Below are 17,891 nucleotides of genomic sequence, written 5' to 3'. Positions count from 1 at the left end.
TCTTCTTCCGTCCCTCTGATCCTGGCCTCCAATCGGGAGGCCCGTCTGGGAAGTTTGCCTCCGATCGATCGCGAGCGGAACGCTAAAAAGGCCGACACAGTCACACCAGCACAGAATCAGCAAGTCAATGCAGTCGGATGCTGGCGATCAGGCCTCGGCTTCCTGCCTGATCACACCCAGCGGGAGAGCCGCCACTTTCGCAACGCAAACGCGCACTCGCTCCAGCTTCAATCTCAATGGGGGGGCGAGGGCGACAGGGAGGGGAAATGGGGTGCAGACGTTTCACCCCTGCCCCACCCCGCCTCCCCCCACTCTCTGCCCTATTTGTCTGGCTGCTTCCTAGGTCAGGGGCGAAGTAAAAGCTGGACTGCCTCCATCTCCCAGTGGGAAACGGAAATGAGAAGGGGATGGCTCTATAAACTGTACAAAGTGCAGTATCCCTAGGCTCTCGTGTGGTAAAGAAAATACAGGTGTGGCTAAAAGTGGCTTCTATAGGCACGAGTGCTGTACAGGCAGGTTGTTCAAAAGGGAAAATGCTGACTTTCCACTGGTAAGAGGGTTGAAAGAAATCAGCAAGGAATGCAGTTTGACACAGAAATCGTTCTCTTCTGTACAGACCAGTCTTCAGAAGGGAAGAGAGCGACGACAGGGCGGTCGGCCTGGTGAGTTCCGCCCGTCCGAAACGGCCCGGTCTAACAGGAGCTGGTCTGCAAGTTGCTCTCCGTTATTATCGAGGCGATGGAGGAGGGTTGGTAGGGGCTGTCGAACTCGTCGTCCGTACTCACGTCGTCGTCGTCATCGTCCCGCAGGCCCACGTTGGCACGTGTGTTCTTGCGCCTGTGGAGTGAACGCAAAAAAAAGAGGGCAGTTACCGTCAACGGCACTTCTTTCAGGAGATAGCGATGGCGGGGCGGGGGGTCACCCGTCACGCCTCTCCCTGGAACACACAGGGGGGGGCAGGAGGAGGCCCTTTCAGCCTGTTCCGCCATTCAATTTACATCACGGCTGATCTCTACCTTAAACTTCATCCTCCCTGCCCTGGCTCCACAACCCTTGCCCAGCAAAAAACAAAACACAACAAAATCTATCTATCTCAGTTTTGCCATTTTCAATACAAAAACAGCAACAGAAATACCTGGAAAAACTCAGCAGGTCTGGCAGCATCGGCGGAGAAGAGCACAGTTGACGTTTCGAGTCCTCATGACCCTTCAACAACTAGTTCTCCGCCGATGCTGCCTGCCAGACCTGCTGAGTTTTTCCAGGTATTTCTGTTTCTGTTTTTGTTTTGGATTTCCAGCATCCGCAGTTCTCGGCTTTTATTATTATTGCCATTTTCAATCCCAGTCTCAACAGCCTTTTGAGGGGGGGGGGGGGGGGGGGGGGGAAAGAGAGAGTTCCAGATTTCTGCTATTGTTTGTGTGAAGAAGTGCTTGCTGAACTCTTAATTTTAAGGTTATGTCCTCTTGCTCCAGATAACCCCACTGGGTGGTAGTGGGGGGGGGGAATGGGGTAGACGGAAAGAAACTATTAACATCAACTTATAGCTGTATAGTGCCTTGAATAGAAACCTCCCGAGGCACTCCACAGCAGCGTCACAAGCTAAAATATATGACACCGAGGGCACAAAAGGAGATCTTGGCTGGAATCTTGAGCTCTCTCTCTGTTGGCAGCCTTGGAGGCAGGAAAGGTATTCGCGTACCGGAATCCCGCCGTCTTCCCACCCCCCCCACCGGAATGAAGTTCTGGACGGGAGGCCCATGGTCAGCCTTGCCCCCCCCCCCCACCGCCACCCCCAATGGAGATCCCTAAGCGGCCAATATAGACCACTTAAGGGCCTCATCCCGCTGCTGCCGGTATTAACACAGCTGCAGGCGGGTTTGTTGCTATGCAGCACGCACGGTGGGTAAAACCGTGCGGATACCTTGTCGCCTCGGGGCAGGGCTCCCTTCATCAAAGACACTCAGTGTCTGCGCGAGCGATTGGACATCAGGAAGGGGAGGTCCTGCTGAGAGCCACACCCCCCACCCCCCTGCCCTTGCTGCCAATCCCCGCCTCACCCTCCCCACCACCCTCACCCCGTGAAACCCACCCCAGGTCACTCAGTCGTCCCAGGCCTGTCCTTCGGGCGGCAGCCACAACCTCCCCCAGTGTCGCTGCCGAACGCAAGAGCCGCTTGGCCTCTGACCGGTCGGTAGCTCTCGGTAGGCGAGACTTCCGCTCCCCTGGGGTCTCGATTCTGGGGCGGGGGGAGGTGGGGGGGAGAAGGCCCACCGCTGGCCTTGCCACTGCCCGGTCGGAGTGTGGCTCGATGGGCCTTCTCGGAAAGGAGGCAGGGCGGGTCCCCTCGGCAGCTCGCCCCAGTCGGCAGGCGAGACCCCCGGCGCCTTAACAAGGTTCCGCCCATTAGGTCAGATGACCAAGAGAGGTAGGTGTTAAGGAGTGTCCTAAAAGGAGGAAAGCGAGGCAGAGGGGGAATTCCAGAGCTTAGGGTATAAGCGACTGAAGGCACGACGGCCAGTGGTGGAGCGATTAAAACTGGAGGATACTCAAAGAGGATGATCTCAGAGGGTTGTGGGGCTGGAGGAGGTTACAGAGATAGGGAGGGGTGTAGGGGCTGGAGGAGGTTACAGAGATAGGGAGGGGGTGTAGGGGCTGGAGGAGGTTACAGATATAGGGAGGGGTGTAGGGGCTGGAGGAGGTTACAGAGATTGGGAGGGGTGTAGGGGCTGGAGGAGGTTACAGAGATTGGGAGGGGTGTAGGGGCTGGAGGAGGTTACAGATATAGGGAGGGGTGTAGGGGCTGGAGGAGGTTACAGAGATAGGGAGGGGGTGTAGGGGCTGGAGGAGGTTACAGTGATAGGGAGGGGGTGTAGGGGCTGGAGGAGGTAACAGAGATAGGGAGGGGGTGTAGGGGCTGGAGGAGGTAACAGAGATAGGGAGGGGTGCAGGGGCTGGAGGAGGTTACAGAGATAGGGAGGGGTGTAGGGGCTGGAGGAGGTTACAGAGATAGGGAGGGGTGTAGGGGCTGGAGGGGGTTACAGAGATAGGGAGGGGGTGTAGGGGCTGGAGGAGGTTACAGAGATAGGGAGGGGTGTAGGGGCTGGAGGAGGTTACAGAGATAGGGAGGGGGAACAAGGCCATGGAGTGATCTGAAAACAAAGGTTGAGAATTTTAAAACCAAGACACTGCCTAACCAGGAGCCAACGTAGGTCAGCAAGCACAGGGTTGACACGTAAACGGAACTCAAAAGGCAGGGACACTGCCCACTGCGCCACAAAACCTCAGCTCTGCTCGTATCGCTGACTATATTTAGAAGGTACCGGCAGTCCAACTTTGTGCACAGTTGGACAATCCTTCTTTGAAATGATAGCATGCCATTACGTGAACGCCAAAGCAACAGGGCTTTTTAACTCAGCCTATTAGTCTGGCCTTAACCAGTTTCAGAACCGAAGCAGCTAGTTAAACGTTTCATGCATGCTGGGTGCTTTCCCCTATCGCACAGAAGGATTATCGATCTGGTTTCAGTGGGACACATGCGTGAAAGCACCTCTCTCTGTGAGGCTTACGGGTTAAGCGTAAACACAAACAGCCTCTTTGCTAGTGATCGGTTACCCGGCAGCGGCCTGGCAAGTGGGTTACTCGATTCTTAGTAACAGCTTTTAAGCGGTGGGTGCGATCGGTGGTTACGGAGGTGCGAGCGGCGCTGTTGTTGGAAGCTCGACAGTCAGCGTGCCCACAGCGTCGCAGCACGTCTCCCCGTGAAACACATTCAAAACGTCAACTTACGCCGACTCAGTCTGCTTCTCGTTTATAGTGGAACTGCCTGGAGAAAGAAACAGGGCGGCGGGGTGAACAGAGTTTACACTTGGGTCCGACGTACCAGAACTAGGAGTCAGGTGCCCTCCCCTACCCCACCCCTCAACCCCGAACCACTGCCCACCCCGGAACCCGGCAGCTTCGAATCTGGAAACGGGTGACAAAAACATGGCAATGTTTCCCACCGGGGCAGGAGGAGGCGGTTCAGCTCCTGGAGATCATTCCGCCACCGTTCTGTGTCATGGCAGCCGATCCGCACCAAAGCCAGTCACGGACCGGCAAAGGTTTCAGAAAAGTACAGCGCGCAGCAACCTTTGAATGTTTGGTCCCACTGGCAGTGAGCAAGCTCGCTCGTTTTTCATTCCAGTCTAGACGAATGGATGTCAGTTATTCAACTGTGGGAGGCATCAGGCTGATTCTGCTTTTCGCCTGAGTTCCCAATGAGCATCTGTGAATTGTAGATGATTTCCATAACCTCCTGTGCCCCGCAGTGGCCCGCAACCACCAAAAGCAGCTGGAGTACCCCAGCCCCAAAGAGGGATACCGCCTGCAATGTTTTAGTCAGTACGGGCAGTGGTGGCGTGTTAACAGTTCACTTAGGAGGTCACGGCTGCTGTAGCAACATGCACTTTTACACGCATGTTGTCGTCTGGAGCTATGGATAGTGAGGGCGGAAGCTCCAATTTTCTTCCCATCACAGGGCTGACCAGGGATCTTTCCCACTCTCGCCACCTGCCGTGGGCGCGTGTTGGAAGAATTTGCAGGCGGACACTCAACCTGTTTGGGCCGTGCTCTGAACGCACCTTCCTTGGCCGTCAAGTCCCGGAGTGGGACTCGAACCTGGAGCGTCTGGCTCAGAGGCAGGGACATTACCGCTGCACCACAAGATCTCCATTGTACGAGTTGTGCTGACTGTGTTGTTTTTTTTTGTGTTTAAAGCCAGCAAGTCACTGGGAGAGCTTTCACAGATCGCCCCCATCAGCAGCGTCACATCCAGGTCCAGTCTCTGCTGTCCCAACGCCAGCTCTTGGGAATATACAAGGTTGCTCCGTGGCCCCTGCCTGTCATGTCTGCCCCCCTTATTGTTCCAGTGACCCGCTGGTGCACAGGGTTGGTGTAAAAGCCCCCACCATCCCCGACCAGACTTGGGCAGGGCTTACCTTCCTAACCCACTGGAAACTTGGTAACAGCCATGGACAGCTCGTTAATGAAGGCACAGGGCCTGAATTCAGAGGCCTGGACCAATGACCTGGGGACACGAGGTCGAATCCCACCACCTCAGCTGGGTGAGCTTAAACTCAATTCATTAAATAAATCTGAAGTAATAAGTCGGTCTTAGAAACGGTGGCCAGATTGTCACATTAAAAAAAAACCCCTATCCATCTGATTCACTCGTGCCCCTTTAGGGGAGGGAAATCTGCCGTCCTTACCCGGTCTGGCCTACACGTGACTCCAGGCCCCACAGCCACGTGGTTGACTCTTAGCCACCCCTTGAAATGGCCCAGCAAGGCCTCTCGGTTGTATTCGAGGCAGCGACTCACCACCACCACCACCACCACCTTGTTGAAGGGCAGTTGGGGGACGGGGCGATAAATGCTGGCCTTGCCAGAGCTGCCCACATCCCGAGAACGAATGAAGAAACGCTGCGGGTGGTGTAGACGAATTTCTGCTTCAGCCTGCAGTCGTTGTCGCAAGCAAGTGAAGATCGGCAGCTGCCTACAGGGCCAATGGGGGGAGGTGGGGAATAAACTCTTAAAAAACAACACATATTCTTCTGGTAAAAACAAAAAGCTAAAAGCTACTGCGGATGCTTCTGGATCTGGCAAAGCCGCGCTTATTGCTCATCCCTGGTTTCCCCTTGGTAGGTGGCTTGTGCCGAAATGGTGCAATCATTTGAAAGTAGCTGAAGTCTCTCCTCCTTTTAGCAAGGAGGACCGGGGACCGCAGCGAGAGCCGGAATGGCAGGGTGGGGGTGAGCCACGATTCCCTGATCCGCTGGCGTACACCGTTAACAACGTAAACAGGGCCAGTCATTGCCTGTCTGCATTTGTCTGACCTCAGAGTGCTGCATCTGTTGAGACCAAAACTTGTGTTTCACTAGACTAAGCGGGAACAGGGAGAGCAAGAGTCAGAGAGATAGGGAGACAGAGGCAATTAAAAAAAGTGAGATAAAAGTATAAAGAAGTTTATATGCTTCAGGTGTAATAAAACAGAGAGTTTTATTGTTCAGTATTTGATGTGATTTATAATGTATGGGGCAGTGTTTTATTTGCTGGCTAATACACGGATGGAACACAAACTCATTATGGTATAGTACCAGCCATGCGATACCCCTAGTTGTCACACCATTGCCTACTGCACTCCTTATCTCTGCTTCCAGTACAGCAAGTCACATATCAACTGAAACAGACAACTCACTATAAAGATAAACAGGAGTTTAGCAGCGGGCTGTAATCTAATCTTACGCCTCTGTTGATATTCATCAAGTCAACTGCACACTGTTTTGAGAAATTCTCATCGGCTTGGAGAGGTAGTGTGAGTGAGCCTGTGTGTATGTGCGCGTACACGCGTGAGAGTGAGAGCGTCTGTGCGGGAGAGTGAGCGTGAGAGTGAGAGTGCAAAAGTGCCTTTGTGTGCACGCGCGAGTGCCTGTGTATGAGTGTGGGTGTGCGCGAGAGCGAGTACCTGTTTGAGTGAGTGAGTGAGTGTGAGAGAGTGAGTGCCTGTGTGTTTAGAGTTAGAGTGCTTGAGTGCGCGTGTAAGAGAGGGCGCAAGAATGAGCGCGTGCATGTGTGAAAGTGGGCGAGAGAGTGGGTGAGAGCCCTTTACCACCTGATCTACTCAAAGGACTAAATGACCTACTCCTATTTCACTCCCCACCCCCCCCCGAAGTCGTTCTTTGCCCACTTTTCCTAGCTTAATGCAGGTTCCTTCTTCTGAAGGGCACTGTGCATTCTGCCCACAGGTGACTTTTAAAAATTCGTTCATGGCATGTGGCCGTCGCTGGCTAGGCCAGCATTTGTTACCCATCCCCAGTTGCCCTCGAGAAGGTGGTAGTGAGCTGCCTTCTCGAACTGCAGCAGTCCCTGTGGTGACCAGTGCTGTTAGGGAGGGAGTTCCAAGGTTGGTGACCCAGTGACAGTGAAGGAACAGCAATATAGTTCCAAGTCAGGATGGTGGGCGGCTTGGAGAGGAACATGCAGGTGGTGGTGTCCCCACCTGTTTGCTGCCCTTGTCCTTCTAGGTGGTAGAGGAAGCGGGTTTGGAAGGTGCTGTCAAAGGAGCCTTTGCGGGGGTGGGGTTGCTGCAGTGCATCTTGCACAATGCTGCCACTGTGTGTCAGTGGCAGAGGGAGTGAACGATTAAGGCGGTGGATGGCTTTGTCCCTTACCGGATATCCTTTTCCAAAGACTTGACGCGATTCTGCAGCTGCTCATTGGTCTCGTGCAGATCCTCCAACTCCCGCAAACCTTTCTTCCTCGCAGTTTCCAGCCGTTCAATTTCCTCCTCTGCCTCGTCCACTTGTCGCTTCAGTGCTTTCACTCGCAAGGTGAGCTACACAGAGAGAAAATTTGCAATAAGGGCCTGGCGACTTTCTGCAAAATGGGTTACTTTTACTAGCCTAACGTTCCTGAATTTTAATGCTTTGACGCAAATACAAGTCCTAACATTTCTCACACCAACAGTTTTGTACATTAGGAGTGATGCTAAACCGGCCAAATTCATCCCCTATCTCCATAACATAAAAATGCAACCATATTATAGACTCATCCATACACCTATGAATACTTTATCTACCAATTCATAGGGTATCAGGATAGCCACCGGATATTAAAGCGTGTTGTCTGGAAACAAGGATTTTATATCACAAACTCTGTGGCTAGTTAATTCTTCCTCTGTCACGGGGAATTCCAAAAGATTCACACCCCTCTGAGTGAAGAAATTTCCCCTCGTCTCAGTTCCAAATGTCTGAATCCTTATTCTGAGGATAGTTTACTCTTCGTTTTTCTTATGCTCTTAATATTTGTACCAGGACTTGCGAATGACCCTTTTCCTCATTAGTGTCTCTCTCTCTCTCTCTCTTCCCTGTTAACGTGAGGGGTGGGTGGAGAGAGAGAGAGAGAGAGAGAGAGAAATAGGATCATTCACATATCCTGATTCAAATATTAACATAAGGAAAACGAAGAGTAGACTATTCACTCCCTCGAGCCTGCTCTGCCATGCAATATGATTATGCTTCAACTCCACTTTCTCATCCGTATCACAGATAGAGCGAAAATCTGTCCATCTATCTCAACCTTGATTTTACTCCTGATAGCAAAGGGAGTTATGAATTCTCAGAAATGCCCCAAAGCACTTCACTTATAAATGTAGCAGCCATTATCCACGCTGCACGGTCCCACTATCAGTCATTCGATTAATGATCAATTAATCTGCTTTTGGTGTTGTTGTTTGTAGGGGGAAATGCTCGATAGGGTAGATGCAGAGAGGCTGTATCCCCCTGCCCTGTTGAGTCTAGAACCAGGGATCGTAAGAACACAACAAATAGGAGGAGTAGTAGACCAAATGGCTCTTCAAGTCTGCCCTGCCATTTGATACAATCGTGACTGATCTTGGGCTTCAACTCCACTTCCCTACCCGCTATCCATATCCCTCGATTCCCTGAGACCCCAAAAATCTGCCTACCCCAGCCTTAAATATATTCAGTGATGATGGAGTATCTACAGACCCTGGGGGTAGAGAATTCCAAAGATCCACAACCCTTTGAGTAAAGAAATTTCTCCTCATCTCAGTCCTAAACGATCGGCCCCTTACCCTGAGGCTGTACCTGCCCCAACCCCACCGTGTTCTAGATTCCCCGATCAGCAGAAACGATCTCTCAACGCCATAGTCACAGAATTGAGCATGTATTGTACAGGGAGACCTGCTAGGCGTTGTGGACTAGCCTTGTCCTGTCAGTGGAGATGAGATGTCTAACGGACGGGTTAACATGCTTTTTGCAGTAAAAGCAAAATATTGCGGATGCTGGAAATCTGAAACAAAAACAGAAAATGCTGGAAAAACTCAGCAGGTCTGACAGCTTCTACGGAGAGAGAAACAGAGTTAATGTTTCGCGCCCGTATGACCCTTCTTCAGAGCTAAAGCTTTTTGGGATGTTGCTTTAAAAGGAAGGTAGATTTTTCTACTAATTTTTGGATAATGCCAGGGGATCCTCATCACCCGTACAGGTAGCTGGGACCTCAGTTTAACATCTCATCCAATCATCACTGGGCGACTCAGTTAAATCTGCACTGAAGTGCAAACTCAGAATACGCACTCGAGCCTCTGATGTGGAGCTCGTAGCTATAACCTTCAGACCTAGGAGGCGAGAATGGTATTAAGCGAGTCAAACTGACACATGGACGTGAAGCTAAATTCGAGTACACACAGTGGCCCAAGTTGCTAAAGCAGCTACGTCCTCACATTCACGGTGATGGTGGCCTAGTGGTAATGGAATATAAAGCTCTTCTCAGTAATGGTGACCGTGAAACTATCATCGGTTGTTGCAAAATAAAAAAGAAACCCCATCTGGTTCACTAATGCCCTTTGGGGAAGCAAATCTGCCGTCCTTACCCGGTCTGGCCTACGTGTGACTAGATCCACAGCCACGTGGTTGACTCTTAACCGCCCTCTGAAGTGGCTGAGCAAGCCACTCAGTTCAAGGGCAACTAGGGGCAGGCAACAAATGCTGGCCTTGCCAGCGACACCCACATCCCCATGGAAGAATAAAGAAAAGAAACAATACCACCACCCCAGCCCATCCCCACCCAGGGAAGTGAGCCACACAGGGTCAACACTCTGGGAAAAACTATTCTCCCTCCCAAAGCCATACCTGGTCTTTCTCATCGGACACCCGCTGCCGTTCATCGTCAAGCTGAATGGTCAGTTCCTTGACTTTCCTCTCCAGTTTGCGATTAGATGCTTGCAGTACACTTCGGTCCCTGTTAACGTGACGGGTGGGCGGGGAGAGAGAGAGAGAGAGAGGGAGGGAGAGAGAGAGACACGAATGAGGAAAAGGATCATTTGCCAGTCCTGTTTCAAATACTAACACAAGAAATAGGGAGAGTAAACTAATTGCTCCCTTGAGCCTGCACTGCCGTGCAATATGATTATGCTTCAGCTCCACTTTCTCACTCATTCTCCCAAACAGACAGATTTTTAATCTCTCTCAGCCTTGAGTTTACGCCCTATAGCAAAGGGAGGCTAGTAATTATGAATTCTTTGAGAAATGCCCCAAAGCACCTCATCTGTAAACGTGGCAGCCATTTCCCAAATCAAGTGGTCCCACTACCAGTAATTTGATTAATGATCAATTAATCTGCTTTTGGCTATGTTGATTGTAGGAGAAAATGCTGGTTAAGACACCAGGGGAACGCCCCCCTACTCTTGTTTGTGGGATAAGCACGAAACCAATGAGCAGGAAAAGACCAAGTCTGCCCCACACCGCCATGATTTATCAGCCATGATTGAATGGCGGAGCAGACTCGATGGGCTAAATGGCCTAATTTCTGCTCCTATGTCTTATGGCTGGACCATCACAGTTAAATACTTTCAAGATCCCCCCCCCCGCAACTTGCAACACCTTTGCATAATCTTTAGCACATTGGCCTCAGTTTAAATTTCTGGAATTCCCTCCCTAAGCCTCTCTGCCTCTCTCTTCCCCCCCTCTAAGATGCTCCTTAAAACTAACTTCTTTGTCCAAGCTTCTGGTCACCTTCTGACTTTCCCCTCTCTGCTCTCATCAAGGATATCAGCTTGCATATACGTGACTTTGACGAATTTCGAGCTCAGAATGACGCTGAGCTTCTCTTTTGTCACCTCCGCACCCCCCGCTTCTTGGATCAGAAGTCTTCTCCCCCCCCTCCTTTTAACGGATCCCTTCACCCACCTCCAACGTTCTCCCTCCAGCCGGGACCCTCCCTCTGGCCTCTTACTCTCGCTACGTCTCTTCAGCGAGGGCTGCCGGCGTATCGTCGGCCACCTCAATGTCTCTGCCCCCCCCATCTCTCACTCTAACCCGCTACCCTCTGAGCTTGCTGAGCTCCGCTCTCTCTCTCCGGTCCAACCCGTCGAAAAGGTCAGCGGCCAGAAACGCTAACTCAGTTGTCCTCCAGGGATGCTGCATGACCTGCCGAGTATTCCCTGCATTTATTATTGTTTTTAATTTTGGTCACCTGTACCAACATCTCATTTTTAAAAAACAAAATTTATTCTTTCGTGGGAATTGGGCGCCACTATAGCAAGGCCAGAGTTTATTGCCCATCCCTAATTACCCTTGAATCAAGTGGCTTGCTAGGCCATTTCACAGTATTTTACAATACTGTGCCATATTTCAAAACAACAAACCACTACAGCAACTCGTTGGCCTTTATTTTCTCTTAAGTAAACAAAATAATTAGAGACATTCTTCCCCGAGCACCAATGCGTGACTCAAGGTTGCATGCAATGACAGGGCAGAGCAAAGAGAGATTATACAGTGTGTAGTCTGGGTTTCTCCTTTTGAAGAAAAAAAGTAGTCAGAGACAAAGGCATTCGTGTGAAGCAAATGGATTTAGTTTTGAAAGGAGCAGCGTGTTTTTTCCCAAGCAGATCTGAGACAACCCACACTGCATTTTCCAACTGCACCGGGTCCTCTCGGGACCTCAGCGGGTGGTCGTCTCTGCCCTGTCGTGGGTCGCCCCAGGGCCACACAGGCTCAAGGTTACGAGGCACGGCCAATTGCGCAACCAGCGGGCTTTTGGCAGTAATGGGAGGAAGAGCTAGAGCCTCGAGGGGTAGCGGCTGCATACAGGCGGAGGATGCCACTGGCACACCGGAGGGAGGCAGCAGGAAACCGCCTCATGTATCCTTTCCCTTAGTCACACGGCTCATTGCAATTGAAAATGGGAGGCTCCACAAGCAACCGAAGAGGGCAACTGTGAGGCCGCGAGGCATGGAGAAATGAACAGAGGGCCTGCCCTTAGGCAGATCATTGCAACTGGCTGAGAATGGAAAATAGCAAAGGGAGTAGGCTTCATATTGACGCGGACGCAAAAATCGCGGCCTGTGTTACATGAAGAGAGCCTGAAAGCAACTTGCTCAACATCCCAGGTTGCATCTCCTAAAAATAACCCCCACTTCCCCCAGAGTTGACGGGTTTTCACTGGGGTGCGGTCCCATGAGCTTTCAGCACATCACCAAGCGCCCACTCTTTATCTGGGAGCGTTTAACAGTGAGTGACACAAGGCTACTTGCTCGTGGGGCTGCGGGGGCATAGGTGTCACTGCTGAGTCTAGTGCAATCACCTCCCAACGTTCACACCCACGCACCTCCTCGCTACAAGCCTGCGGAGAGTGACCTGAAGCAGGAAGCCAGGTTTTTCGGCGTCAGGCCGTGTCTCAGTGGGTTACTCACTCGCCTCTGAAGTCAGGAGCCCTGGGTTGGAGTGGCGCCCAAGTGACTTTGAGCCCCATAAACCCAGGTCGGCCAGTGCTGAGGGAGTACCACACTCATGACCGAGGGATGAAACACTAAACCGAGGCCCCGCCTGCTCTCTCAGGTGGAGCGTAAAAGATCCCACGGCCACTATTTCAAAGGGTGGGGGTGGGGGTGGGGGGTGGGGAAGGAAGATTCTCCTCAGTGTTCTGGCTAATACTTATCCCTCGACCAATATCACAAACACAGATCATTTGGGTCATTATCACAATGCTGGCAGTGGAAGCTTGCTGTGTGCAAACTGGCTGCCATGTTTCTTACGTTGCAGAAGTGACTACGCTTGGCTGGCTGCAAAGACCTTTGGGGATGTACACGGGTCGTGCACGGTGCTACAGAAATGCAAGTCTTTCATCCTTTTCCTTCATTCTGTTATTTCCCTCCTCCCTCCAGCAGCCCCCAGGGTCGCTGAAGCCAAAACGTGCAGCTCTGGCGGAATCTGCCCCACTCGGTGCAGACTGGGGATTGAACCTGGGACAATCTGCCTACGCGGATCGTGTCACACACCCCAGGCCGCACCTTCAGCTTTTCTCTTGACCCCCAGCTGCTGACCGTCTGGCGAGGGAGCAGACGTCTTTCAAGAGTGACCAGCATTGGCTTGGCTCAGTGGGGGAGACCATGGCGTAACCTCACCGGCCCTCGTAACCCAGGGGCCCAGGATAACGCTCTGAGGACACAGGTTTCAAATCCCACCAGAGGCAGCTGGTGGAATTTAAATTCAATTAATAAAATCTGGAATTGAACAGCTCGTCTCAGTAACGATGACCGTGACAACCATCCTCGATTGTTGTAAAAACCCATCTGGATTTCCCCCTACAGGGAAGGGAAATCTGCTGTCCTTACCCGGTCTGGCCTACACGTGACTCCAGGCCCACAGCAACGTGGTCGACTCTTAACTGCCCCTCTGAAATAGTCGAGCGAGACCACTCAGTTCGAGGGGCAATTAGGGATGGGCAACAAATGCTGGCCTTGCCCAGTGACACCCACATCCCGCGAAAGAATGAAGAAAATAAAAGCTCTCGCCTCCAAGTCCAGGGTCATGGGTTCAGGGGCCACTCCAGGATTTCAGCCTGTGATCCAGTGATTTAGGCAGTGCAGTACTGAGGGAGTGCTGCAGCGTCAAAAGGTGCCGTCTTCTGGACGAGGTGTTAAACTGAGGCCACGTGTGCCTGTGTTGGTGGTTGGTAACGATCCCACAACGATTTGGGAAGAATGGGGTGGGGGTTTTCCCAGGGTTTATCCCTCAATGAACAGCTCCGAAATAAACATTACTGTCTGTGGGAGCTTGCTGTGTGCAGATTGGCTGCCATGCTTGCCTACATTCCAGCAGCACTTTGAAAACAATTCGCTGGCTGAAAAGCATTTTTTAGACACCTCATAGATCCAAGTTCTTTCTTTATTCCCTGCTTCGGGTCCCGACTCAGGGAAACATCCAAGTGGGTGCATCTTGACGTACAGGCTGTTACAGGAAATTCTGGGCGTGGCGGACACAAAAACTCTCACCATCCAGGGTGGGTAGGGAGCAGCTGTTTCCCCCTTAGTTGAAGGGTTAGTCTCGAGGGGACATAAGTTCAAGGTGAGAGGCAGGAGGTTTGGGGGGGGGAGGGTGGGGAATGAGAGGAGAAACTTTTTTACCCAGAGGGTGGTGAGGGTCTGGAATGCGTTGCCTGGGAGGGTGGTGGAGGCGGGTTAGCCTCACATCCTTTAAAAAGTACCTGGATGAGCACTTGGCACGTCATAACATTCAAGGCGATGGGCCAAGTGCTGGTTAAATGGGATTAGGGAGGTGGGTCAGGTGTTTCTCACGTGTTGGTGCAGGGCCCCCTTCTGCGCTTTGAGATTCTGCCTCAGCCCCGAACACCGGTCCTGGCTCAGAATCAAGTGCTCTCGAAGCTCCTACCTTTCCTCTGACTGCAAGCGATCCTCCAGCTCCATAATGCGGGACTCGAGCTGAGACATGTTAGCGTTTGGTTTCATACTCCCCTCAGAGTTTGCCAGTCGGGCCTTTAGCTCTTTATTCTGCAAGACAAACAGAAATCAGCGTTAGTGGTAAGGTACGAGACTGGATGAAGATGAAGTCATGTCTGATTAAATTCGTAACTGCTTTTACATTCCACCCGGACTTGGCAGAGCAAGCTACCAATATTTAGTATTGTAATCGCCTGGATGGCGGGAACCAACGTTGTGCGCACGTGTAGGGCTGGCGGGAACTCTGGCCAGCTCACGCACGCAGTGATCTCACCAGAGATAAATAGAGACTTCTGTGAGGTAACATCATAACCAAACCACACAGTGATTTATTAGCTCAGGTGATATTGATGAACAACAAATAAAGATCTGCGGACGAAAATAGAGGCTGTTGAAATGTGGATGTTAAAACACATGCTTAAAAGTCCATTTGCAGGCCCGAACACAAATGAAGGAGGGATCGAGGTTGCAAGTGCAAAATGAATTCTAAAAGCTGACGTCCAGATAAGTAAATGTCATTACTTCAGCCGTTTGATCAGAGCTGAGAAACTACAGAGATCTCTTCCACAGAGGGTAAAGCGGAGGGCAGCAGGAAGAGGGGTCGACCTAGGTATAGTTGGATGACGGACGTCACATGGCGGCTGCAGACGAGCTACAGACGCTGTGTGAGGATAGCGCAAGACAGGCGATGAGAGCAGATCTCCTGGCAGGAGCAGCTACAAGCAGAGACAGGAACAGGTTATACAGAAGTGGGGGGTGACCGTGTGAAAAAGTAGTGTACCTCACCACCAGTCAGGAAAATAAGTGCCCATTCTTCAGGCAAAATACGTTGTGTATTGGCAGGCTAGAGCTGCTCAGCCCTCACCTCACATGCTATGAGGATCACCGGGACAACTACTCTGGCAGACTTTAACCCCGAGGCTATCTGCAGCAATCCAACTGGCAACAACTCACTCAACACAGGTCGCACACAAGAATTCATGTTCTCCAAAGCTTAGCACAGAGGGAAGTGGTTCCATTTGCCCAAACTGAATACTAGCCGCTCTAAATTAGATGCCCTAGTCGACCCTAAGCTGAGCTTTGGACTCCATTCCCACAGCAACACAAACATCACTTCCACCTCCGCAACACCCACCCGCCTCCGGCTGGAACCCTCATCCGTGCCTTTGTCACCTCCAGTCTCAACTGTTCCAACACTCTTCCCGGCCGGCCTCCCATCCCCAGTCTCCGTAAACTTCAGCTCATCTGAAAATCAGCCGCCCCTGACCTGCCCGGGTCCTAGTCCCACCCATCACCCTGCCCTCGCAGGCCGACGACACTGGGCGCCAGCCCCTCGACCCTGTCAAATTCAAAAATCCTTAAAAACGTTTCACTGCCCTGTGCCGCCCCGATCCCAAACTTCCTCCAGCCCCTACCACCCTCCCGTTTCCTGAACTCCGTTCCTTTGACTCCCGTCCCCACGGGCATCCCGGGAAACCCGCCTTGCCCAAGCCGCTGGCTGCCGTGGCCCCACATTCCGGAATTCCCTCTGGAAACACTTCCCTCTTCCCTCAAGGCCCTCGTCTTAAAACCCAACTCCTCAGCCAAGCTGTCGGTCACCCTTCCTGATGGCTCATCCTTAGAGTCACGGAGTCATACAGCACAGAAACAGGCCCTTCGGCCCATCGTGTCCGTGCCGGCCATCAAGCCCCTATCCATTCTAATGCCATTTTCCAGCACTTGGCCCGTAGCCCTGTGTGCTATGGCGTTTCAAGTGCTCATCTAAATACCTCTTAAATGTTGTGAGGGTTCCTGCCTCTACCACCCCCTCAGGCAGAGAGTTCCAGATTCCAACCCCACTTTGGGTGAAAACATTTTTCCTCAAATCCCCTCTAAACCTCCTGCCCCTTACCTTAAATCTATGCCCCCTGGTTATTGATACCTCCGCTAAGGCGAAAAGTTTCTTCCTATCTACCCTATCTATGCCCCTCAAAATTTTGTTCCCCGCCTCAGCCTTCTCTGCTCTAAGGAAAACAACCCCAGCCTATCCAGTCTCCCTTCACAGCTGAAACGCAACATCCTGGTGAATCTCCTCTTTGGCACCAGGTTCATTTCATGGCTTTGATCCTCTGGAGCTCATTGGGGTGTTAGTTTCTAAGTTAAAGGCGCTATCTCAATATGAAGTTGATGTTGCTCAAAAGTGTCAGAGTGCTGTAATATCCATGATAAGCTTCACCAAAAGGATACCACTTTTGTAAACCCCTATAAGTTGCCCCGGTGGACAGGTTATTACCCTAGTGCACACAGAAAGATGCAACGATGTCGTGCTTTACACAGACTGCGGTGCACAATCACAGAAATTCCAGCATTAAAACAAGTCGGCTATTAGTCACTAGCAACTCCCCTAAAGAATTCAGGAGAAATTTCTTCACCCAGAGAATGTGGAGAATGCAGAACTCCCTCCCACAGGGAATGATGGAGGCGAATAGCAGAGGTTCACTGCTCAATAGCAGAGGTTCACTGCTCAATAGCACAGGTTCACTGTTCCTTTCTCCTTCACGTGTTTTTGAAGGAGAAGATGGAAGCTGGATAAAAACACGTGAAGAAGGAGCAGAATTTATGCTTGAAGGGTGAGATGAAGAGAGGGTTAGGAGAAGGCTCACGCGGAGCATAAATGCTGGTGTAGGTCCAGCAGCTTCTGTGCTGTAAAAGGCTATGTAATTTGGTTTGTCATGCTGCGCTGTCTGCAGGCTGCGACCATCAACTCCAGTCCCTGCACCCTCGAATATTTCTATTCTTCCAAGTGTTTCTCTTCCTTCCGTGGCTTCCATCGTCCCAATCGCTACAACCGTCTCCTGCCCTTTGCCCTAGATCATCCGCCCCCCCCGCCCCGCCCCACTCACCACCACGCCGAACCAGCTCTGGCCTGTTGCTCATCTCCCTGCTGCACCAAGGGTAGTAAGGATCCCCACCCTCGCCCCACACCAACCTGTTCCCCCGCCTCCCCCCACCCCCACCCCACCCCACCCACCCCCCACCCGGTCGGTTCACCTCCTGCTCGTTGTCCACTGCTTTCTCCACAAAGTGATTCCCTTGCGTGAAAGGCGGAACGTGGACATAAGCCGCTGTTGCTGCGCCCCCCCCCCCCAACCCGGTTTGTTGCGTAAATCGTTTCCCCACCCTCCCCGGCAACGCCCCAAGGAAACGTACCTGTCTTTCTAAGGAAATTTTATCACATTCCAAGTCCTGTCTTGCAGCTCGCTCTTGCATCAGCTCACCTCTCAGCTGCTCAATCTGTTGGCGGGGAGGGTGCAGAGAACAAATTAAAAAAAAAGAGATGAAAAGAAGGAAACATGTCTTACTTGAATTTAATCCACTGTGTTTACACTGTAACTCAGGTATGAATTCTTGTTGGTACAAAACGAGGCAGCAGGGATCTCGAGAAATAACTCAGACACAAATAGGTGTTAGGATAGGTGCTTCTGTATTATCGCTGACTGTGTTATAGGAGCAGGACGTGACCATTCAGTCCATCATCTAACTAGAAACTGGCTGATCTACCGCCTAACTCTACAATCCCGCCTTTGCCCCCATCTCCCTCGGGTTTCTGCTGACCG

At 51.7% G+C, this 17,891-nt stretch overlaps 1 protein-coding gene across 4 annotated transcripts in view; it reads right to left on the bottom strand.

The window, feature by feature from the left end:
• Positions 1 to 326: 326 nt before the first annotated feature.
• cgna (cingulin a) overlaps positions 327 to 17,891 on the bottom strand; it is a 119,587-nt gene continuing 102,022 nt past the window's right edge. For 3 of the 4 annotated variants that reach the window (XM_078534034.1, XM_078534035.1, XM_078534033.1), the window contains exons 18-22: positions 17,485 to 17,568; positions 14,228 to 14,346; positions 9,689 to 9,797; positions 7,208 to 7,371; positions 327 to 837 (exon numbers count right to left, since the gene is read on the bottom strand). In XM_078534034.1, coding sequence (XP_078390160.1) covers positions 693 to 837; positions 7,208 to 7,371; positions 9,689 to 9,797; positions 14,228 to 14,346; positions 17,485 to 17,568 — 621 coding nt within the window. In that variant the 3' untranslated portion in view covers positions 327 to 692. Of the gene's footprint in view, positions 838 to 3,786; positions 3,824 to 7,207; positions 7,372 to 9,688; positions 9,798 to 14,227; positions 14,347 to 17,484; positions 17,569 to 17,891 lie in introns of all 4 variants that reach the window. The other variant, XM_078534036.1, reaches the window with a different exon arrangement.

The sequence above is a fragment of the Cetorhinus maximus genome, chromosome 36 (genome assembly GCF_964194155.1).
Source record: "Cetorhinus maximus chromosome 36, sCetMax3.hap1.1, whole genome shotgun sequence".
In the NCBI taxonomy this organism is placed as follows: domain Eukaryota; kingdom Metazoa; phylum Chordata; class Chondrichthyes; order Lamniformes; family Cetorhinidae; genus Cetorhinus; species Cetorhinus maximus.
The sequence above is the reverse complement of the archived record's forward strand: the minus strand, read 5'-3'. Positions and strand labels throughout refer to the sequence as shown.